The 23748-nt window shown below is 48.4% G+C and overlaps 1 protein-coding gene and 1 non-coding gene across 2 annotated transcripts in view; one reads left to right on the top strand and one right to left on the bottom strand.

Annotated features, from left to right (window-relative positions):
• Positions 1–543: 543 nt before the first annotated feature.
• On the top strand, positions 544–616 carry TRNAG-UCC (transfer RNA glycine (anticodon UCC)). Its single transcript has one exon. It is a non-coding gene; the product is annotated as a tRNA-Gly (tRNA).
• A 3504-nt stretch (positions 617–4120) lies between these two features.
• LOC128050332 (complement C3) overlaps positions 4121–23748 on the bottom strand; it is a 36285-nt gene continuing 16657 nt past the window's right edge. The window contains exons 20-41 of the mRNA XM_052642557.1: positions 22367–22509; positions 22056–22268; positions 19566–19632; positions 19380–19466; positions 18449–18652; positions 17805–17880; positions 17389–17548; positions 16317–16415; positions 12862–13018; positions 11110–11273; positions 9476–9634; positions 9269–9328; positions 9056–9146; positions 8865–8916; positions 8229–8316; positions 8019–8105; positions 6142–6247; positions 5567–5656; positions 5305–5388; positions 4724–4807; positions 4404–4539; positions 4121–4322 (exon numbers count right to left, since the gene is read on the bottom strand). Of these exons, the coding sequence (XP_052498517.1) occupies positions 4181–4322; positions 4404–4539; positions 4724–4807; positions 5305–5388; positions 5567–5656; positions 6142–6247; positions 8019–8105; positions 8229–8316; positions 8865–8916; positions 9056–9146; positions 9269–9328; positions 9476–9634; positions 11110–11273; positions 12862–13018; positions 16317–16415; positions 17389–17548; positions 17805–17880; positions 18449–18652; positions 19380–19466; positions 19566–19632; positions 22056–22268; positions 22367–22509 (2549 nt within the window). The 3' untranslated portion in view covers positions 4121–4180. The remainder of the gene's footprint in view (positions 4323–4403; positions 4540–4723; positions 4808–5304; positions 5389–5566; positions 5657–6141; positions 6248–8018; positions 8106–8228; positions 8317–8864; positions 8917–9055; positions 9147–9268; positions 9329–9475; positions 9635–11109; positions 11274–12861; positions 13019–16316; positions 16416–17388; positions 17549–17804; positions 17881–18448; positions 18653–19379; positions 19467–19565; positions 19633–22055; positions 22269–22366; positions 22510–23748) is intronic.

Genomic DNA, 23748 nt, shown 5'->3' with positions numbered 1-23748 from the left:
CTGTTTAAAAAAAAAAAGCTGAAGGAATTCAGCACCACCATACCAGCTCTCCAACAAATGCTAAAGGATCTTCTCTAGACAGGAAACACAGAAAGGGTTATAAACTCGAACCCCAAACAATAAAGTAAATAGACTTGGCATCAAGAGTCCCAAACATCTGAACACAACACTGTAAGTCAACTTTAGTAGAGTAGTAGTGTCAGTCACTCAGTTGTGTCCCACTCTTTTCAACCCCATGGGCTGTAAGCCACCAGGCTCCTCAGTCCATGGGACTCCTCGTTAGGGAAGAATACTGGAGTGGGTAGTCATTTCCTTCTCCAGGGGATCTTCCCCACCCAGGGACTGAACCCACGTCTCTTGTGTCACCTGCATTAGCAGGCAGATTCTTTACCACTAGCGCCTCCTGGGAAGCTCTTCTTTCAATTAAAAACAAACAAAGAAACAAAAAGAACCCCAAACAAGCAAGAAAACAAACCAAAAACTCAAACAACAACAAAAGAATTCCAAACATCAAACTAAAAAATTGTAAGAGGAGGAGGGACTTCTCTGGTGGTCCAGTGGTTAAGACTCTGCACTTCCAATGCAGGGGGCATGGGTTCAATCCCTGTCTGGAAACTAAGCTCCCTCCCATATGCCATGGAGCTCGGTCAGAAAACAAAAAGTAAGAGGAAATCCCCATCCTGTGACTGTAGTCCCTCTGGTCTATGGGGCTGGTCACCTCTTTTGCTAATAGGAAGGCTAAAGTACTGCAAAATGGGGAGAGAACTGTTCTGTTAGACAACATTGAGCATAGGATCAAAGACAATATATAGGCTCCTATACAGAGAAGCCTCACCCATCTGAAACGCATATGGAGTGGGCAAGTTGGTTGGTAGTTCAGTAAGACCTGCTGATAATGCAAAAAAGAAAAAAAATGACTTGTGGATACAGGGAGGGAAGGAGAGAACGGGATGAATGGAGAAAGAGGCAGTGACATATATATGTATATATGCTACCATGTGTAACACAGATAGCTGGTGAGAAGCTGCTGTATAATACAGGGAGCCCAGCTTGGCGCTCTGTGGACCTAGAGGGGAGGGGTGGGGCAAGAGGAGGGAGGCTCAAGAACGAGGGGATATATGCATAATTATGGCCAATTTTGCATTGTTGTATGGCAGAAACAGAGCTTCTTTCATGGCTCAGATGGTAAAGAATCTGCCTGCAATGCAGGAGACCTGGGTTCAATCCCTGCATTGGGAAAATGTCCTGGAGGAGGGCATGACCACCCACTCCAGTATTACTGCTTGGAGAATCCACATGGACAGAGGAGTCTTGCGGGCTGCAGTCATGAGGTCACAAGAGTAGGACATGACTGAGCGCTAAAGCACACATGGCAGAAACCAACACCACATTGTAAAGCAATTTTCCTCCAATTAAAAAATAAATTAAAAAAATTTAAAAATTATTAAGTTTCACAAGCTGTTTGTACTCAAATATACTTTCTCAGTTTCAGATCCTCAGCTATTTTATTGAGTGGGAAGTCGAACTGAAAGGGTTCAAGAATAATGTTGCGTTAACTTATGTCTCAGGAAAGCATGTGGAATCTTATTTCCTTGTTCAGGGATCAAACCTGTGCCTCCTACACTGAGAGCACAGAGTCTTAACCACTGGACTGCCAGGGAAGTCTCAGGAAACACTTCTTAAGATAACTTGTCAGACTGTCTATAAACCCACTTTTTTTAGACATTGATAAAGTCTTCTTTTCTTCACATGGAATTTTATACAAAAACACTTCAGGTGTGTTATTAGATGTGACTGATTTTGACAAATCCTATTAGGTCTGTATCAACTGTTTACATGTTGTATTCATTGCCTCTTTGTTTAAAAGATGGCCTATTTTGACCCTTTGGATTAGGACATTCATGTTTTTGAGACAAAAAAACTTGAAAACAGGGACTTCCCTGGTAGTCTAGTGGCTAAGACTCCACACTCCCAGTGCAGGGGGCCTGGGGCCCATCCCTGGTTAGGGACCTAGATTCCACATGCTGCCACTGAAGTCCTAGCACAGCCAAATAAATATATAAATATTAACAAAAGAAAACTTGAAAACAGTCCCAAACAGAAAAATATGGCTATCAGAAATATGTTTTTTAAAATTATGTTTAACTAGAGGATAATTGATTTACGATGTTGTGTTGATTTCTGCCATACAGCAACACAAATCAGCCAGGTGTGTGCTTAGTTGCTCAGTCTTGTCCGACCCTATGTGACCCTTTGGACTGCAGCCTGCCAGGGTCCTCTGTCCATGGAATTTTTTGACACAAATACTGGAGTGGGTTGCTAGTTCCTTCTCCAATATGGTTTGTTTTAGTGTGAGTTACTGTTGCTATATTTGTTTATTGTAAAGGTGGATATTTAGTGTTCTGCCCAGTTTTCAAAAAAAGTAAAAAAAAAAATTCAAGAAAAAAAAAAAAAACTTTCATAGCAATATTTAGACTGGTGTTTAACCTAACAACTGGTCACCATAGCCTAGCAAAAACTGACATGTAAACTGAATCACCCCTCATTCTAAATGACTTTGAAGGTGGTTGCATCACAGGCAGGCTTTCCACATCGCCCTGTTCTCCTTTCTTATTTGGACACCCTCACTGTCTGAAATCAACTCCATGCTATCTTTAGAAATGTGAGCTCCTCAAACCATATGTTCACAGCCTCGAACCATAGATGCTGGGAAAAAAAAAAAAAAATCAAACAACAAAACAAAAACAGCCAATGCATTAAAGAAATGAGGAACTTGAATTCCAAGCCAGAAGGAAGGAGAAATGAATGTGAAAAGAAATGAGAAACTGTCCACGAAGGAGAGTGATGGGGAGGGGAGTGGCTGGTAGACAGCAGCTGGGACACCTAGTGATTAAGGAGGATTTTTGAGTGTCCCCTTGACAGGAGTCTCTGGCAATCAGGGACTGGAGAGAGTAGGGATGGGCTATGAGTCAATTTCCCCTCACACTCCTGGAGTTAAGGGGGTGGGGAATTCCAGAACCTGGGGTCTAGGGGAAGGGGGCTGTGCAGGGGTGACTTCCAGGTTCAGAGGTGTTTTCCTGTGATGGTCTCACCCAGAGCTGGAGCCTGGATCTCACCTTCAACCATCCTCAAGGGGCCACAGGTGGATAGGCACTTAGGGCCCTTGGGCAGCCGGCGGCCTCACCCTCTGTGGCTGCTGCCACAGCCTCTGTGTTTCTGATGAGCTGTGACCACAAGAGCCCCTGCACTCCCTCCTCAGTCGCTGGCTGATGAGTCAGATCTCTGACTTGGTCCCTCAGGCTCCAGGCGGAAACATCCCCCTGACCTGCCTGTGACCGCCCCCTCCAGGCCCAGCCGCCTCACACAGTCCCACCAGTCTGCTCAGGCCCATCTACAAAATGGTGACCAGCAGGGTGAGTCTAGAGGGTGGCATACGGGGTGCAGGTGAGACTGGAAATGGAGTGAAAGTGAGCTGAGGAGGAGGGCAAATGCGATGAAGGTCCCAGCAGGTGAGGATGGGAGCTCAGGATACAGGTGAGCATGAGGGTGAGAAGGCAGAGAAGGACTGGAGGGTTCTGATGCTGAAGGCAGAGGTAGAGATGCAGGGGAGGTGCAAGCAAGAAGCCAGGTAAATACCCAGGTGAAGATGTAGGCAAGGATGCTGGTAAGAAAATACGAAGAGGGACTTCCCTGGTGGTCCAGTGGCTAAGACTCCATGCTCCCAATGCAGGGTTCAATCCTTGGTCAGGAAACCTCAACTGGTAAAGAATCTACCTGCAGTGCAGGAGACCCTGGTTGGATTCCTGGGTCAGAAGGTTCCCCTGGAGAAGGGATAGACTACCCATTCCACTATTCTTGGGCTTCCCTGGTGGCTCAGATGGTGAAGAATCCGCCTGCAATGTGGGGAAGAGGCATACGCACTTCCGGTTAGGAACAGGTGAGGCAGGCATGGGCACTGGAGATGAGGAAGCCCGTGAATGTGGAGGTGAACTGCAGGAGGGAATGAAGTGGGAATCAGGTCAAGTTCCTGCAGGATGGAGCTGAGCTGGCAAGTGAGGCAGTGGGGGGTCGAAGCTGCCTCTGTCCCCCTCTCAAAGACCTCCAGACTTTGGGAGACATGTGAAACAGAAGTGAAGCTTTATTGGGTGGACAGTGTGTGTGAGAGGGTGTGTGTGTGGGATCAGTTGGGGCAGCCAAAGACGACCATGTTCTCCGTGAAGCTGGCCAGGTCCTCGCACTGTTTCTGGTTCTCCTCATCTTGACATTCTTCAGCTTCGGGCCACAGCTCCACCCAGGTGTCCTTCCCAATGATGTAGCTGATGCTGCGGGAAGACAGACGGGTCAGGAGGGGGCGCGGAGGGTGGGAGGAGGCGGCCTCCAGAAAGCACTGGGCAGGAACTCACTTGGGTTTGTCGCCCCACAGGTCAGAGGACACGCCCCACACGAGGTAGTGTGCCCCCTCCTTCAGTTTAAGGGCTTCCCTGCACTTGATGTGGCTGATGAACTTGCGCTCCTGTTTAACCTGCACCTCGTCCGAGCCTGGAGGGGAGGGAAAGGGAAGCTGAGCTGGGGGAGGGGAGGGGAGGACTGGGTATGAGGCCGGAGGGGAAGGCAAGCTGAGCTGGGGGAGGGAGAGGGAGAGGGTGGGGAGGGCAAGGGAAGCTGAGCTGGGGGAGGAGAAGGGGAGGGGCTGGGGGAAGGGGGAGGTAGACACAGGACTAACCCGATTTGATGATTTGCTCAATCACCATGATGTACTCGTCAAAGTCCTCTTCAAGCTTCTTCTGGATGAGTCTGGTCTTGTATACTGTTGAGGGGTGGGGAGGACAGCGGGGCGTCCTGGGCAGGGCTCTCTGTGGGGCGCCCTCACCTGGCTCCTCCCAAGCAATGATCACAGCCAGGCATGCCCACGTCCCTGCTAGCCACTCCCGTCACCGCAGTGTAACACGCCGGGCTACACTCACAGCCATGCACACAATCAGAGCCCTCCACAACCACTGTGAGAGGCACGATGATAGCGACTCCTATCCACCGTGACCCACAGGTTCCCCACAACATGGTGGTACACGCAACCACATCCACTCCCAACCACCTGTCACACACACGCCCACAAACCCACCCCACTCATGACCATGTCTCCCGTGCAATCAGAGGCCCTCACAACACACACACACACACATACACCAGTCACCCACAACCAGTCACCACACGCAGCCAGGACCACACCTCCCTTCACACTGCCGCTCACACACAAGCATGCATGCGTGCACCTTTTCCAGGCCTCTTGCCCAGCACCCCACTCACCATAGTCCACGCCTGGCTCACAGGCCCTGTCCAGCCGGTTCTCCAGAGTGATCGCCTCCTCCGTGTGGTGCATGAAGCAGTTCTCTGAGGGGTGGGTGGGGGGTGGGGCGGGGACACCGTCTAAGACCCACTTCCTGTTCAGGGCACCCACTACCCAGGGGTATGCCCGGTCCCCTGGTTCAGACCTCTTGGGTCAATCCCCCACCCCAAGGGAGCCGGGGTCCAGTGGGTGTGGGCATCCTCCTAGCACCTGAGCACTTACCCTCTGCACAGCGGCAGGTATCTTTGTGGCAGAGTTTGCTCAGCATTCCGTCCTCTTTATCCGGGTGATAGAAGCGGATACAAGTTTCATCTGTGGCAGAGGTGATGGGGAGGGGTCAGAAGGCTAGAGCCTCCACCCCAGACACCACACCTGGAGGCTCAGTTATCCAACTCCAGCCGGTCAGACCTCCAGATGCCAGGTCCCCAGCCCTGGGACACCCAGACTCCTAACTCCCAGACCTGGGGATCCCCAGGCCCCTAACTCCCAGATCCAGGGACCCCCCCAGGCCTTTAACTCCCAGACCTGGGGACCCCCAGATCCCTAACTCCCAGACCCAGGGACCACCAGACTCCTAATCCTCAGATTTCCAGGAACCCCGGACTCCTAGCTCTCAGATCCCTGGGGCCTCCAGACCCTTAACCTCCAGATCCCTAACTCCCAGACCCCTAACTCCCACACCTGGGGACCCCAGACCCCTAACTCCAAAACCTGGGGACCCCCTGACTCTTAACCCTCAGATCCTCAAGACCCCCAGAGTCTAACTCCCAGATCCCAGGTCTAGGATGGCTGCTCACCCAGGTTGTAATAGGAGTACACCTTGACTGCCCCAGGCTGTATAAGTCCGACATTAAAGTACTGGTGAACTTTGAAGGACAGACAGTCCTCCTGTGTGTGTGAGACCTGGGAAGAAGGAGGTTGGTCAGTGGCAGGGCCTACATGGAAGGAAGTCCAGCATGGGATTCTGGGGGTTGGAAAGTGGTGGAGAAGCTGAGGGATCTAGGTGGGGAAGATGGGGGGTGGGTGGCAGTGGGCAGGAATCTTTGACAAAAGATTAATAAGCAGTTCATCAAATTCATTACCCCACCCCCACCCCACCCCACCCCCGCTAAGGCTACATTGTACTTCTCAGCATGTTTCAGTTCCTTGTGGCCACGTGATTGAGCTCTGGCCAAGGACTGCTATATATGTCCTTAAAAACATTCTGTGGTTAACAAGACTGCATTAGACACTTGAAAGTTGCCAAAAGAGTAGGTCTTAAAAAAGTTACCAACACACACATTATAGCTATGTAGGGGGTGGATGTAACTGACCTTATTGTGGTAATTATTTCTCAGTATATAAATATATAAAATCCTTGCATTGTGCACATTAAAACTACACAGTGTTATACATCAATTACAGCTCAATAAAATTGGAAAAATTAAAGAGAAAGAAAGAAAAGACGGAGAAAGCGAGTGAGGGAGGGAGGAAGGAGACAGATATACACATATATGTAATGAGACATTGTTGTTGTTTAGTCATTAAGTGGCGTCCAACTGTTTGCAACCCCATGGACTGTAGCCCGCCAGGCTCTTTTCTGTCCATGGGATTTCCCACGGACAGAATACTGGAGTGGGTTGCCATTTCCTTCCCTAGGGGATCTTCTCCACCCAGGGATCAAACCAGAGTCTCCTGCATTGGCAGGTGGATTCTTTACCATGGAGAGAGCTGGGAAGCCCCATATTGATACATACACAGGTGTATATGTGATGACACGTATATTTGGAGAAAAGCCATAGTAGAGAGAAAGAGAGCAAGGGCAGGGAATTCCCTGCTGGTCCAGTGGTTAAGAATGCACCTTCCAATGCAGGGGATGCGGGTTTGATCCCTGGTTGGGGAATTAAGATTCCACATGCAGTGGAGCAACTGAGACCATGCGCCACAACTATTGAACTTGTGCCCTAGAGCCCACACTCTAGCAACAAGAGAAGCCACCACAATGAGAAGCCTGCACACTGCAACGAAGCGTAGCCCCCACTCGCCGCAACTAGAGAAAGCCCACGTGCAGCAAAGAAGACCTAGTTCAGCCAAAAACAACGACAACAACAACCCAAAAACCTGCAGTGAGATAGCCCCTACACATGCCAGAATAGCTATCATCACAAAGAACACAAATAACAAATGTTGGGAAGCCTTGTGCACTGTTGGGTCGGCCTGCAAATCGGCATGTGGACTTCTCCAGTTATGGCATGTGGGTCAGTGGTTGTGGCATGCCACAGCCAAGAGCCCATGCACCACAATGAAGACCCAGCTCCGTCATATAAATAAACAGAACAAGGGAAGAATGGGGGAAAATAAGAGAAGAGAGAAACGCTAGGGGCTGGGGAACAAGGGAAGCTCTTTCTCTCCATCAAGCACTGCTGTTTTAAAAACCACAAGTGGGTTTTTTTCCACTCAGTGGTTAAGACTCTGGTGAGAAGAAGCTGGAGGGGACAAGTGAAAAATGCGGTTGGGACATGAGTGGTGAGAAGGTGAGGTGCTTACAGAAAGTGGGTTGGCCTTGTTTTACATGACCCTGTCTTCCCACACCCAGCAGTCCAGACCCTGTCTCTCTGGCCCCACCTGGGCACGAGGCCAGTGGAGAAGGAAAGGTCAGCCAGGTAGAGGTTCAGGATCCCAATGGAAGCCTTACCTTGTCCAGGTAGATGATGAGTGTGTTCTTGTTGGAGTCTCTGTTCATCTCATACTTAGAGATGTATCTGTCGACACCAGTGCTCAGCTGGGGAAGGATGTGGTTTGTAAAAATCCCTCCTGCATCCCCATTCCCCCTGCCACTCCAGTTTCTTCCAGACCCTGGGCTCCTGCCCATGGATCCCAGCCCCTGGGCCCAAGGCCTTCATACCAGTTTCAGGTCATCAATATCAGGTGAGAAGCCTGTCATCATGGATATATCAAGGATGGACATAGTGGCATCCTGGTCTCCCAGGTACCTAGATGGGGCAGAGGGAGAGGGGGTTGGCCCTGAAGGTGGGATCAGTGCCCAGACAAGGGGGCCATATCAAAGAGCGAGGCCTCTAGTTCCCACATAGGAGCATAGAGGGAGGTTCAAATGTAGGAAGCATTCTCCTAAAGGGAATATAGGAAGAGCTACATAATGATCAAGGTGATTCATTTTTCAGGTTCTGGAACCCAACTGGCCCGGGTTCAAATCCCAGCTCTCTGTAACATCTGAGGGGTTACTTAACCTCTCTGTGCCTCAGTTCTGGGAAATGAACATGGGCAGGTCTCACTTTGTATGATTCTGTTACCATGGTCTAATTCAACGTCACCAGTTCCCCAGCACCATGTTCGGACATCAAGACCACGTTGCTAATCTCACACTGCCATGCAAAGGGAGGACTTCTTGTCCTGTATTCAGCACAGGACTAGATGCACAATATACCCTCAGAAAGCATTAAGCATCACAGTTATTATTTGTAAGAAGTCTTGCTAGAGACAGAGGGATGGCCAAGATGAATCCCAGTGAACCATCTCTTACTTGGTACAGATGTCAAGGATCATGGAACCTTTGGCGTCCTGAGGCTTCTTGACTAGAAACACAGAAAACAGAAGGATGGATGGTGGTGGGGAAGTGGGAGGGGTGTAGCTCCTGGGTTCTGATCCAGGAGGGAGGCAGAAAAAGAACAGGGTTGGGGGAAGAGTAACAGATAGGGTCTCCACTCCTTTCACCTGGTTCGAGGGCTGGGCGTATGGAAACTTGGAGGTCGAAATTTTTGCAGGAGACTTTGCCTTTGAGCTTGGCATGGTACACGGTCACTACCTGGTGAGGTAGGAGGGGAGATGTGGTGTCAGTCCATTTGACTCAGAAAGGAAAGGGGATACTGGAGCAGAGGGGCCTAGAGAAGGTGGTGGGTCAAGAAAGTGTAGGTTCCCATTCCTTACCGACAAGGTGCCTTGTCCTTTCCCTTCAGCTCTTACTGTGAAACGCTCATTTTCCTTAGTCTGCAAGGAGTGGGGAGAGAGAAGAGAGAGTATTTGGAACCAAGCCTTCCCCCATTTGTGATGGTCATTGACCCTCCCTCCTGCCTCCTAGAAAGTCTGGCTGGCATGGAGGATGAAAGTGATGAGGGTGTGGCCAGGTGACTTTACCTCTTCTGAGCGCAAGAGGCTGGCAGATTCCCAGAGGATACGATGCTTGACCAAAGAGTTGCGGCTGGGCAGGTGGATGGACACATCCAGGTTCAGCTCCTTGTGATCAGGAACATCCTTCTGGTATTGGGCCAAGGCTTGGAACACCATGAAAGTGGCCTGTTACCCATGACAGAGAAAGGGGGTGAATTTAGGTGACTGAGAAAGTGGTTAGAACCACTGAGGGATGAAGAGACTCATAGCAGAACTGGGGCAATGAGACAGTGACCTAGAACCCACCAGAGAGGGTGAGAATACGACTGGGGGCTGGTCAGATACTGAGGACATGTCCTAGAACTCTCTGAGTGAGACAGGTCAGACAAGAGCTTAGGAACAACACTGGGAACATGGCTAGAATCCACCAGAGTGTACAAACATAAGACAGAAAGTTCAGCCACACTGAGAAGGTGCTCTAGACACATCCAGAGGAGAGAGTCTAAGACAAGCATTGGTAGAGGCACTGAGAATATGTCTAGAACCCACTCATGAAATAAAAGAATGAAACTGGAATCTGGGAACACTGACCATCTGATCTAGAACCCCAAAGTGACACTGAGAGTGTGATTGAGAACCCACCAGAAAGAAAAGCGGTTAGACTGGAGCCTGAGCTTCCTGGAGCTTGAGGTTACTGAACCCTGGTCTAGAACCCATCAGGGACTAGAATAACTAAAATCCTGGTCTAGAACTCACAATAAGATGTGGTAACACTGGGAGCCTGATGGAACTTAGAATGTGGTCTAGAACCCACCAGTGGGAGACAGAGGCTTGGATAATGGTGTGTGAGGTGTTAGTTGCTCAGTTGTGTCCAACTCTTTGTGATCCCATGGACTGTAGCCCACCAGGCTCCTCTATCCATGGAATTCTCCAGGTAAGAATACTGGAGTGGGTTGCCATTCCCTTTTCCAGGGGATCTTCCCAACCCAAGGATCGAACCCGGGTCTCCTGCATTTCAGGCAGATACTTTCATCACTGAGCCACCAGGGAAGCCCCTTGGATAATGCTGTAGAGTCATTAAGAACCTGGTCTAGAACCCACTGATGAGACAGAGAAACATTGGGGGCTGGTGAAATGAACATGAACTAGAACCCACCAGTGAGACGAATAAGATAGGGAACTGTGAACATGATCTAGAACCTACCAGAAGGACAGAGAAGTTTAGATAATGGTGTAGGGTCATTAATAATCTAATTTAGAATCCACCAGTGATACAGAGTAACACTGGGGGCCTGGTGAAATGAACATTATATCTAGAACCCACCAGTGAGACAGAGTAAGATGGGGCACTGGGAACATAGTCTAGAACCCACAGTAGGAGAGAGAGGTTCACACCTGAACCTGGGGCCTGAGAACATGGTCTAGACACCAAGAGGGAAAAGGAGGCTTGAAACACAGCTCAGGGCATCCAGAATGTAGTCTAGAATCCACAGATGGGTTTGAAACTGAAAAAAAAAAGATTCTTGACTTCATTCCAATCATCCTGGCTGATGGAAGAGAAGCACTGCCTCTCTTGGTCTTGGTACTTTCTTCAGAAGACTAATGAGGCCAGAGGAGGTTGGGATGCAGTTACCGGGGCGAGGTATGTGTGGACTACTTGCCTGCGTGGAGCCATAACCACCTCCATAGTATCTCTGCTCATTGAGCCAGCGCACGACAGGAGGCGCAGTGTCGAAGTCTTTGCGTGCCAGCAGAGCCAAGAGGGCATAGGATGTGGCCTCCACATTGTAGAGCTTCTTGTTGGGTTCCTCCCAGCGGTTTTTTTCTGCAGGGAAAACCCCCCACCCCCAATGCTCACTGCTCTGTCCATCCTGTGAACAGCTCAGAGAAAATTCAGGAAAAAAAGACTCATAGCCTAAACCACTTGGTGTTCAGGTGTCCTGGCCCACATTCTAGGACCTCAATCTGCTGGCTCCTGCCTCATTCTCTTCCCTCATCCACCTTCACTCCTCCATATGAGCTCTGCACTGCAGCCCCACTGTGGGAGATTTCCTAAATTTGAAACACACATTCTTACCTCTGAGCCTTTGCATATTCTGTTCCCTTTACATAGAGTACCTATTCTCCATCTACTTTGTTAATTCTTACCCACCCTGCACAATTAGTGGGCACCCCAAGACTGAGTGGAGGTCCCTCTTCCTCCTGTCTCTCAAAGGATCCTGTGCTTCTCTGATCCCAGCACTCTGATACTCTATAGTAATCTATGAACTCATTTCTTTCTTCAAGTGGAGTGTGAGGCCATAATGGCAAGGGCTGTGCTGTACTCATGGTGGTGTACCAAGTGCCTAAGAAAGTTATGATGGCAGAGACTGTCACTGAGAACCAAGAGGAGGATGACCTCCTGTCCCTGGGCACACCGTTGGACTACATTTCCCAGAAGCCTTTGCAGGTATATGGCCACATGGCTAAGCTCTGGCCAATGGAATGTGCACAGCAGTGATTGGGCCTCTTCTATGTCTAGTCCCTTGCCCAATCTTCCTATTTCCTTTTCAGCCTGAAAGAGCAGGATTCTGAGGCCCCAGAATGGCAGAGCCATGAAAAGATAGAGACCTGGATCCCTGCATCACTGTATGGAGGAGAGCTGTCCACCAACAACATACTTTTGTCGTGTTAAACCACTTTGGTATTTATATGATACTTGAGATACCTTATTATCAGTGAGTACAAACATGATACAGCGTCATCACTGGAATCAATGATTAGCTGCCCACTATGTGCTAGGCACTGTGCTAAATTCCCTATGGTATTATTTTACTGAATCCTAATTACCCTTGAGATGGTTATAATGTTACAGTGTTGTTGCTGTGAGTCACTAAGTGGTATCTGACTCTTTTATGACTCCATGAACTGTAGCCTGCCAGGCTCCTCCATCCATGGGACTCGTTTCCTTCTCCAGGGGATCTTCCTGACCCAAGGATTGAACCCAAGAATCTCCTGGCAGGCAGATTCTTGACCACTGAGCCACTAGGGAAGCCCTAGGTATCATTTGAAGATGAGGAAACTAAGGTCCAGAGAGGTTAAGCGACTTGTACAAGGTCAGACAGTGAGAAAGTGGCAGAGTTGGATTTCAATTTAGATCTGTCTGATGTCCATGCTCATGGTCTTAATCACACCTCACTGCTGGGTCATAGCAAGTGCTCAACACCCAGCATTCAACATGGTTGAATGAATTATGCAGTGAGCCTTCTCGTGTGGTTTACAAGGAGAAATTATCACACCACAGAGCCATTCATCGCAGTTCAGCTTGGAGAGGTCCATCCCAGTGCAGCTTAAAGCCATGCACCCCAGCTCGAGAGGGCCACCCTCAGTCTCCAGCCATGGGTCCCTCCATACTCCTCCAGGCTACCCCTCACCTTTGGCTGTATTCAGAAATTTGGTGAGGCGGTCATCCTCCAGCTTGCCCAACAAAGCCAGGGCATAGGCAGCAATGGCCACAGTATATGGTCTTCGCAGCTCTCTGTAGTGGTTTTCAAGGAAGTCTCCTGCCTTAGTGATGCTGCGGCCCAGGCTCTGTGACAAAGAGGATTGGGTACTCTGGTCAGGGGAGCATTTCTGTTATAGACAACTGATGAAGATCACTTTCTGGGACCAGGTGGCTTTTGTCCTTGGGACCTGTTTGCCTTGGATCTATGTTTGAGGGTTTTCCGTTGTGAGTTGCTTTGTTGCTGAGTACCTACTATGGGCTCTGTGTGGGGGGGGGTGGGGGTGTGTGTGGTGTGTGTGTCTAAATACCAAGTGGTGTGCTGTTGAATATTTAACAACCAGCTCTCCAGTGGAGGCACAGGACGGGGTGGGGGGCCAGGGGTGTGTTGCTAGTTGTTCATTCGGGCTTTTCTGTAAGATGTTATAGAAAAACCTGAACTTTTGCCAACCCAATAAATTGCCCATTACAATGGCATAAAAACTTCCACCAGGGTCAATTTCAGGTAACCACTGTGATGTCCTTGAACATAGAATGGGGAAGACATACTCCCAACAGGCATTCGTGAGCTAGTATGAGCCAGATTCAGCACACCAAGGAAACACCTCTTATTCAGTCATTTTCAGCTAGCTCTTACAATGTCCCAGTCATATAGCTGCTCATTTAATCTCATAAAATCCCATGAGGCAGGCATTACTTTCATCATTATCCTACTGCACAGATTAAATATGGTGACACAGAAAGATGGGGACCAGGGGAAGACACGATTTGAAGTGTTTGCTGATTTCCATGGTGTCAAAACTATCATTCCTGATTTCAACCCACCAATGTGGCATTGCTGACTGTAGATATGGCAAGAGAGGAACAGTGGAACAATATGATATAATATTTGCAATATAGAGATACAATAGACATAAATAACCCTGAGAATAATGATAAAAAGTAGCAAAATATTTAGGAAGTGATACATTTTAAGTTTATCACCTGTTTTCAGTGTTTAATCTTTGTAGTGTGAGTTTATATGATTTAATTTTTAACAATGATTGTGTTCAGCAACCAGATTGCAAATTCCTAGAAATTTAACAACTGGCTTTCACAAGCTGGGTAGCATCCTATTGATTTAAACACCATCGGTCTGGCTCCACCGCCTATGCCATACTTTATTTTAATGTTGCTGTATTGTAGAAAATGTTGTGTTGTAGTAGAAACAACCCTTTTGACTGCCTTTCTACATCTATCCTCCTCTGTTGTAAGAACACCTCCTCCCTTTGATTCACATAGCCACAATGGAAGCAGCCATATTTGCCCACTGAGACCTACTTCCTGGCCTCAGCTGATTGGTTCGGGGGTGATCACCTGACCCAGGATGAACCAATCAGAGACCTTCACTGGGAATCCAAAAGTTCTAGCCTTGGTCTGACTATTTCCTCAAGGAAGACAGCCATGTTCTGCCAGGCAGATTGGGTGGCAGGCAAAGGTGAATTATAGGGCAAGAAAGGATTGGAAGACATGGGAGAACATAAAGAACAAAGAATTCTGGCAGCGTCCTTGAAGCTACTTTCTTTTTTTTTTTTAATTTTTTGACTGCAACGCATGGCAAGCAGGATCTTAGTTCCCCAACCAGGGATGAACCCATGCTCCCTGTAGTGGAAACAGGAGTCTTAATCGCTGGCCCACCAGATTCCTACTTTCATTTTTGAACTCTATAAATTCTTAGATCCCTAAAATAAATTTCCCATTTATTTTTGCACAATCTAGTCACACATATGACAACTAGGACACACATGTGGCCTCTGAGACAACTCAGAGAGTCCTAAAAAATGCAAAAACTATTATATCTATTTTACAAACGCACACATAAGGCCTGACAAAGGGTACATGAGAGTCAGTATTTGAGGTCAATTTTATCTGACCCCACAGTCCTGAAGCTCTTTTCTACTATAATTTCTCTAAAATCTCCAAGATTGGAACCAGGAAAACCTGGTTTAAAGGTCACCGGCATTAATGGTAGCAGGCCCCTCCCCTCCATCTCTTTTCTGGGGTCCTGAGAAGGAAGCAGCAGCTGGCTGAAAGGGAGATCCTCAAGTCCCCCACTAGGGAAACTAAAAGTCAAACAACCCACTTGCAAAACCCCGGAGCAAAGCAGATGGAGTGATTACAGGCTCTCAGGAGCCTGTCTTTCTAAGCTTCTCTGCTTCAGAACCAAAACTAGAGGAATAGGGGAAAGCAAAAAGCCAACGTTATTAATTCTTTCCCTTCTGGGATCATGCATGCTGAGTTGTGACCAACTCTTTGTGACCCTATGGGAGACGCTATGGACTACCTTGCCAGGCTCCTCTGTCCATGAGATTTTCCAGGCAAGAATACTGGAGTGGATTGCTATTTCCTACTTCAGGGGATCTTCCCAATCCAGGGATCAAACCCACACCTCTTGCGTTTCCTGTGCACTTCAGGTGGATTCTTACTACTGAGCCACTGGGCAGTTCTTTGGGGTCATGGACATGGGTCCCTTTAAGAATCCTCTTAAAGATCTCCAGGAAGGATTTTCTTTCCATTTTTAGTTCTGTGTCCTCAGTTTTCTTTAGGGAAGCCATAAGGATACAAAGGGCTTTCCTGGTGGAGCAGATGGTAGGGAATCTGTCTGCAATGCAGGAAACTCAGTTTCGATCCCTGGGTCAGGAAGATCCCCTGGAGAAGGGAATGGCAACCCACTCCAGTATTCTTGCCTGGAGAAACCCATGGACAGAGGAGCCTGGCAGGCTATAGTTCATGGGGTCGCAAAGAGTTGGACACGACTGAGTGACTAACACACAGGAATATGAATGCAGGAGTCTTGTGGAAAGCAAGCTGAAGGGGCTTTTTGTTGGGCTTGGGTACAACTCTCTGAAAATGGTAAAGCAGGCAGAAAAGACTCAAAGACCCCCTTTGATTTCTCTGTGCCTCAGTTGTCTCTTCTGTAAACTGGGGGCATAAGAGTAGCCTATCTCTTGGGCTGTTACAAGGATTATAGGAATTAAACATATGAGACTCTTGTTTTGTTGTTTAGTCGCTCAGTCGTGTCCAACTCTTTTGCAATTCCATGGACTGTAGCCCGCCAAGCTTCTCTGTCCGTGGACTTTCCCAGGCAAAAATACTGGAGTGGATTTCCATTTCCTTCTTTAGGGGACCTTCCCGACCCAGGGTCAAACCCACGTCTCCTGCATTGCAGGCAGATTCTTTACCACGGAGCCACCTGGGATCTAGTTAATTGCTTGATAAATGTTGGAAACTATTATGGCCACTGTGGTGACTGTTAGTGCACTGGGAGCACTGGAAATGCCCTGAAAGCAACATCTCACCTCAGGTGGCTGTGTCCTTGGTTGGGGAGGGGAGGGTGGGGACACTTACGTTGACCTGTGCCTCGCAAATGTCTTTAGCCTCGTGCAGCGCGATGAGAACAAAGGCTGTAAGGGACACATCTTTCTCCCTGGCGTCCTTGAAGCCACCCTAGAGGAGAAGCGTGGAAGCAAAGACAGGGTCACCAGTGTCTTCACATGTCAACCTACGGCCCCTGTAGGCTCAGTGGATCAAGGAAAGGCTGGGTCTCTCCCCAGCCCTCTCCAGAAGGGCCAGGCTCTTTAGTATTCATTCATTCATCCTGCAAATGTTGCTGGTGCTGTGGATGAGATGTTGGATGAAGACCAGATTCTAGCCCCAGCCCTCGCGGTCTGCTAGGGGAGACAGACGGGAACCAACCAGCTCATCGACAGATATATAATTAGAAAGTGATGACTGCTGTGCAGAAGTGGATGTGGCATTGAGAATGGACTATGGGAGTGTGACTCAGTCGTGGAAAAGTGTCCCCGAGGGATGATAGCTGGAACCACAATCTGAGCAGAGAGAAGTCAACTCTCAAAGAGGGTGGGGCTTAGCATGCCAGGCAGGAGGAACAGCATGTACAAAGGAGAGCAAGGTTCCTAGCAGTACAGATGGAGTGAGGAGAGAAGTGGGTAAGGCCACGAGGCTGGAAGCCTAAAAGGTCAGGCTTAGGCATCCATTCTCCAACTTAAGCACACCTGGTAGGGGTAGAGACGCGGTAAAACTCGGATTCCTAGACGTTGCCCCTAAAGCTTCTGATTCAGTGCACCTGGAGTCCAGCCTGAGAATTTCTGACATTCTGCATTTTTAAAAGCTTGCAGGCAATTTTGCTGATGTTGCAGGCCTGGGGATCACACTCAGGACCATAGCTCTAAGGAGTTCTATGCTTAAGAGCAACAGGAAGCCAGGGGGTTTCATTTTGCACTGGATCCTGCAGGTCTCTCATCTTGGCAAGGGAGAAGAGACACTCTCAGCTCCCTTATTTCCCTGTCCCCGCACGCTGTGAATTGGGCAGTGGGTGGATGGTGGAGTCTTTCTCCAGTCCATCCCGTGATGCTCTGGTGCCCTCTCCCCTGGCCTGCCCCGAATCTCTGCCTCTTACAATCATTTCTTGGTGTATCACGGGCCCATCCTCCTGGAAGATTCCATCAGGCTTCTGCTTCTCCAGGATCAGCCATTTGACGGTCTCACAGAGGTCCCTGGAGTCTATGGCGATGAGGTTGGTGGACAGTGCAAAGACTTTGACCACGTAGGCAGTCAGCCTGGGGGTGGGTCGAGAGCGTGAGCCAATTTGCTCTGGGATCCGGAGACTGGCATCCCAGCCAACCAATGAGCAGAGTGGGGCCGGACCTGGCCTGGTTCCTTCAGGTTAGTAACCCAGTGTGGTATGCTGATTATTCAGCAGGCTGGTACCTTGACTCTGGGTGGAGACCTACCTAGACCACCCCAGGCTGAGATCCAGGGCCTGCTCAGGGATGTGAAAGGCTGAGGATGTGCAAGCTGATCCTGGAGACTCACCAGGTGCTGGGGGGCCGATTTTGGAAGGCGGCGTAGGCTGAGCTTTTTTGTCTGAAAGCCAGCTGCTGGGTGTACCCTGCAGGGAAGAGAGACGTGTCACCAGAGGCTGAGTGGACGGGGTGGCTGGTGGGTGTAGGCCCTCCAGGGAGGGAAGGGGCTTAGAGAGAAGATAAAGATTCTGTGAAGGGCGGGACGGCGGTCTAGAGAGGAAAGAGGGGCTCTGGGTAGGGGGCGAGTGTGTGGGAGGACGAAGAGCTAAAGAGGGACTCAGAAGGTGGGAAGATCAGAGAGAGGGGGAAGGAATTCTTGGAGGAGAGGGGATTCAGAGAGAAGAGGTTTTCAAAATGGGTTCTCAGGGGCAAGGGGGCCTCAGCGAGAGAGGGAGCTCAGAGAGGGGTTCAGAGAGGGACGAGGGGGCAATCTCAGAGGAGGGGCGGGACCCCGAGAGTGGCGGGGTCTCAGGAGTGGAGGGGGCTAAGAGATGAAGCCGGCTCAGTGGGGCGGGGCTCAGGGGCGGAGCAAGGACAGAGGGGCGGGTCTCAGGGGCGGAGCAAGGACAGAGGGGCGTGTCTCAGGGATGAAGTGGGCTCAGAGGGGCGGGCTCAGGGGTGGAGCAGGCTCAGAGGGATCCGTAGGACGTGCACCCTTTCTGATGAGCTCCAGGGCCTCCTGCCGCTTCTCCATGCCGAACTTCTCCCACTGCTCGGTGCTGTCCAGGTAGTGCACGGCGATGACCGTGGGCGTCATACCAATCATGTTCTGCTCCCCACAGCCCGAGGGGGTTTGGATAAGGTGCTTCAGCCGCTCTCCGTCGATGGCGTCCTCCGCCATTTCGGCCACCGGAGTCCCTGCAACCGGGCAGGAGGATGGCACTCAAGTCCACGGCTGCTTCCAGACTTTTCAGGCTCTGACCAGCTAGGGCCATAGGGGTCAAGGATAGCTTGGGGCATGTGAATGATGGAGATGCTTTGTGGTTGAATGGCTGGAGGGGGTTTTGCATTTATGGGGGGTGGGGGTGGGGGTGGGCTTGTGCTTCACAGGGGAACTCTGGGCGCTGGCTCCTCTGGTTCCACCAGCGGTAATAACAGTCATGAATACTTTTATCAGGCTTCACGCTATTCCCCAGGCTCTGCTCTAGGAGAATACCATAGAGTATTTCATTTAATCCTCTCAACAACCCTTAGATATCAATACTATTATTCGCTCCTATCACAGATGAGGAAACCAAGGGTCTTCTTCCCAAACTTCACAGCTTTCAAGGTACAAGGTGCCTTTCTAGCTCCGTCTTGCCCCAGTTCTCCATCCAAGACATTTAGATCCGGAATTTCTGCTCTTGAACTATATGGCTCATGTAAACCTCTTTATCAGCAAAAGCTGTTTGCTGAACTAAGTACCACCTGGAGCCTTCTATGAAGTGGTTTGAGGAGGGGTTCTAGCTGAAGAGGAGGCAGGAGACCAGTGGTTAAATATCCCTGGGGTGAGAGCAGATGGAAGTGGGCTCCCGACCCTTGGGTCATGACTCTCCTCCCAACACTGTTCTGGGTCTCCTGGGGTTGGGGTCCAAGGGCATCTCACCTTGCAGGAGGATCTTGGTCTCTGACTCGGTGTCTGGGACTTGATCACTAAGATCTGCAGCTGGGACTTCCTCTCGCTGCACCCCATCTGCCAGGTGAATGGGAGACACCGATGGCACCAGCTCCCTCCCACCCCCTCCTCATCACCACCACCCAGGCCTCACTCCCTCTCCCGTGGCTGACTCACCTTGACCCAGATATTCTGGATTCAGTGTGCGAATGGCCACAGTTTTGTTGACTCTTATTCCTTCTGGCTGGATGGTGTTAGGGGCAGGGGGAGTTGCATGAACAAGACAGACAGTCAGTCATATTCTGGGGATTACTGTAGCATAAGGCATGAGGGCCTCCACCCGAGATCTTAGCTGTGTGACTGGAGGTCAGTTACTTAACCTCTCTGTGCCTCATCTTCCTTCCTTATACGGAGGTAATATAAACATCTACCTCATGCCTATTGTTGTGCAAGTTCATAATATAATTATAAATTAACAAAGAAGTAACAAGACCTTTAGAAATCTTTCTGTGTGCCTAGATGATTGCTCTCCTGTGGTTAATTCATTTAATCTTCACAACAACCCACTGGAGTGGGTATCGCTTTTATCACTCCCATTTTACAGATGGGGGAGGGACTTCCTCATGGTCCAGTGGTTAATAATCTGCCTTGCAGTGCAGGGTACCTGGGTTTGATCCCTGGTAAAGGAGCTAAGATCCCACATACCATGGGGCAACCAAGCACCCATGCTGCAACTACTGAGCCCATATGCCACAACTAGAGAAGAAGATCCCTGGGCCACAACTAAGCCAAATAAATAAACATTAAAGATGGGGGAACTGAGGAACAGACAGGCAAAGTAACTTGCCCAAGCTCAGAAAGCAAGTAGGACAGAATTTGCGTTTGAACGTAATAGTCTGGCTCCAGAGTCTGTTTTTAAAACAATGCCTCTTAATGGGCTAAATAAAATAAAAATTTTAAAACAAATAATTTAAAAGTAAAAGAAAACATTTGAGCCAGTAAACAAGAATAAATATTACAGGAAAGAGAAAAAATAGATGAAACAATGTACATAACTACTTAACACAGTGCCTAGCAGACAGTAAGTGCTCAATTAAAATAGGGGCATCTTAATTAGAGTCAAAGGCCCAACACAAGATCTCATGTGTATATGCACATAAGCCTCCCTGGAGGACAGTGGGTGCTTTTGCCTTCACAGAACCCATTCTCCTTTTGCCTGGAGTGATTCCCATCTTTTCCTTTGCAGACTGAGTTCCTGCCTATGCTGTATTCATCAGTATGTAACATTCAGCTCTCTAGGAAGAAAAGGTCTTGATTAGTAGTGCTGCCAATTTCCTTGGTGTAAATTTCTCCACCATGATGGATTTCGAGCTACCACCATGAGAGAGTGCTAACTTGGGAAGTGGTAGACATACTGGATCTAGGGAGCAGGGTATCACAGGCTCCAGCACACTACTGGTTTCTTCCCACCAGTGCCTGTGTTGAGTCATATTGAAATTCACAGCAAGAGGAAAACTGTGTGCACCTATCTAGACACACTTTCATGTAATTTTTAAAATACATTGTTTTAATGATTAGATTTATTCCAGAACATTAAAGTAGTTGAAAAAATATGTTTGCTTCCATTAAAGCCAGGAGAGAAAAATTATAATAAGTTATGATTTGGGTATAAATAAAACATTTCAATGTGAAATCTTACTGTCAGTTTTGATACATTTGGTTTTGAATGTTTCAATATTTTTTTCAACTACTGTAATGTTTTTTGGGAAAAAATAACCAATAAAAAATATACACAGGCCCAACTCAGTTTTCTTTTGCTTTAGGCATCAATATGACATAGTTTGATACCATCAAATTTGTCTCTAAAATTTTGATATTCTGTATATTGCAGGGGTTTTTGGAATGGATTTTGATTTCTTAAAATATTGCATTAAAATAATTTTGATCTTGTTTATGAGCTTATGTTTTGCTTTAAAGTATTCATGAAAGATGCTAAAATCCTTTCATTTTGGTTGATGATTTTGTCTTTGAAAATGTTCAACAAAAATATGACTGCTAATGCATATTTCTTTTTTTCCGGGTTGAGTTATTTTTCCCATGGATCTTCTTTTTTGTTGTGTGTGAATGCATATTTTAAGGGTAAGAATCATAGGTAAAAAAGAAGTGTCCTAGTTCTCGCAATTGTATATTATTCTTTTGCAATATTTGCTCTGTGAAATATATTTTCTCAAGATTTTAAAATTTTATTTATTTGGCTGTGCTGTGTAGCTTATCATATCTTAGTTCCATGACTAGGGGTCAAATCCAGGGCCACAGCAGTGAAAATACTGAGTCCTAATCACCAGACCACCAAGGAACTGTCCCCAAGATCTTTAAAGTCAGAAGAAAACCCCTGTGCTAAAATGTTACAAGATGTCATATTTGATATTAAAATATATTTTAATGAAAAAAATATTATTGATCTCTAAGTTTTTGGGTGTCTGCTAAAAATTCTGTGCCCAAGAATAATGCCTCACTTGCCTCACCCTAATCCTGGCCCTCCTTCCAAACTTCCAGAACTCCTGAATCTCCTATGGTGTGCCTGGGTCTCCAAGTTGGGTTGACAACACAGGGAGAACTGGAGCCTCTCCTGAAGGACAAGGGACAGCAGGTACTCCAAGGACTCACCACGACCTTCAGGGTCTTCTTGACACCATCACTGATGAAGTGGTTGTAGACGGCAGCCTTGACCTCCACCTCATGGAGGCCGACCTTCAGGGGCACAATGACGTAAGGCACCGCCACCGAGGACCTGGCTGGGATCGTTATAGTCTGCTGGTGGCGCCTCTTGGCGGTGGCCAGGCTACAGAAGGCTGGATTGTAGAGCAATTCCACCCTCACCTGCCAGGGAGAGAGAGTATGGGGTCAGGAGAACATGCCACGGACTGGCTCCCTGAAGTCCCCACTCCATCCATGCTTCTGTTGCACCAGGTACGCACCTTGAGATTTTCGGCCTCCCGGTAGTTGTAGAGGATCGCTCGGATCTCCACTTGCTCATTGCGCACCACCGAGTAGGGGAGACGCAGGTCGATAAAGAAATCCTGCATCACAGTGACCTCATAGGGGTCAGCCACACAGATCCCTGCCCGGAGTGGAAACATAACGCAGAGTGTCAGGAGTGGGGTCAGGGGACTGGGCAGGGCGGACTGGGTCCAAGTTCTTGCCCCTACCAATGTCTCAGTGCTTACACTTGACTGCGGGAGCTATCCCAAGGTCTTTGCAGAAGCCCATAGACATAATATGGGGCTTTCCTGGTGGCTCAGATCGGAAAGACTCTGCCTGCGTCACAGGGGACCTGGGTTTGCTCTCTGGGTCAGGAATATTCCCTTGGAAAAGGGAATAGCAACCCACTCCAGGATTCTTGCCTGGGAAGTCCTGTGGACAGAGGAGCCTGGCGGGCTCCAGTCCACGGGGTCTCAGAGTTGGACATGACTGAGCTACTAAGCACACACACATAGATGGAACACCGTGGTGGGGGTGGGGGGTTGGGTAGGTTTGATCCCTGGTCAAGGAACTAAGATCCTGCAAGTCGCATGGTGTGGACAAAAAGAAAATCTCGTAAAAAGAAATGACTAAGCCAGAAAGTGATACAACACTGTGAATCAACCATAATTCAATTTTTTTTTAAAGGCACTTCCCTGGTGGTCCAGTGGCTGAGACTCTGGTTTCCAATGCAGGGGGCCTAGGTCTGATCCCTGGTCAGGAACTAGATCTCACATGACACAGCTAAAAGGCAGTGCAGTCAAATAAATAAATAAAAAGAAATACCTTTTAAAAAAGAATTGACTTCTGATACCTGATTTGTGTCATTTAAGGAGGCATCTATACATCTCCAAAAGGCACTTACTCTTTGACCCCTAAAATATGCTCAACTCCAATAATAAAAATAATAGTTCACACTCACTGAACATGTACAATGTGTCCAGTACTATTATAACTATTATAAAATCCCAACACTTTGCGGAGTTACTCTTTCAGTTGTGCCCATTTTATGGATGAGCATGAAGAGGCTGAGTAACTTGATTAAGGCCACACAGCTGCCCAGAGAAAGATGTGGGATTTGGACTCAGGGACTTGGGCTTGGGAAGCGCCCCGCTTTTAACGATACTCTTTCTTTATCCCATAAGAGCTCTTAAGTCTAAAATTTTCAAGTTCTATTGGTTGCATGCATGCTAAGTTGCTTCAGTCATGTCTGACTCTTTGCAACACTCTGGACTGTAGCCTGCCAGCCTCCTCTATCCATGGAATTCTCCAGGTGAGAATACTGGAGTGGGTTGCCATTTCCTTCTCCAGGAGATATTCCCAACCCAGGGATCAAACC

This window comes from Budorcas taxicolor, chromosome 7 (assembly GCF_023091745.1).
Source record: "Budorcas taxicolor isolate Tak-1 chromosome 7, Takin1.1, whole genome shotgun sequence".
Classification (NCBI taxonomy): Eukaryota; Metazoa; Chordata; class Mammalia; order Artiodactyla; family Bovidae; genus Budorcas; species Budorcas taxicolor.
The sequence above is the reverse complement of the archived record's forward strand: the minus strand, read 5'-3'. Positions and strand labels throughout refer to the sequence as shown.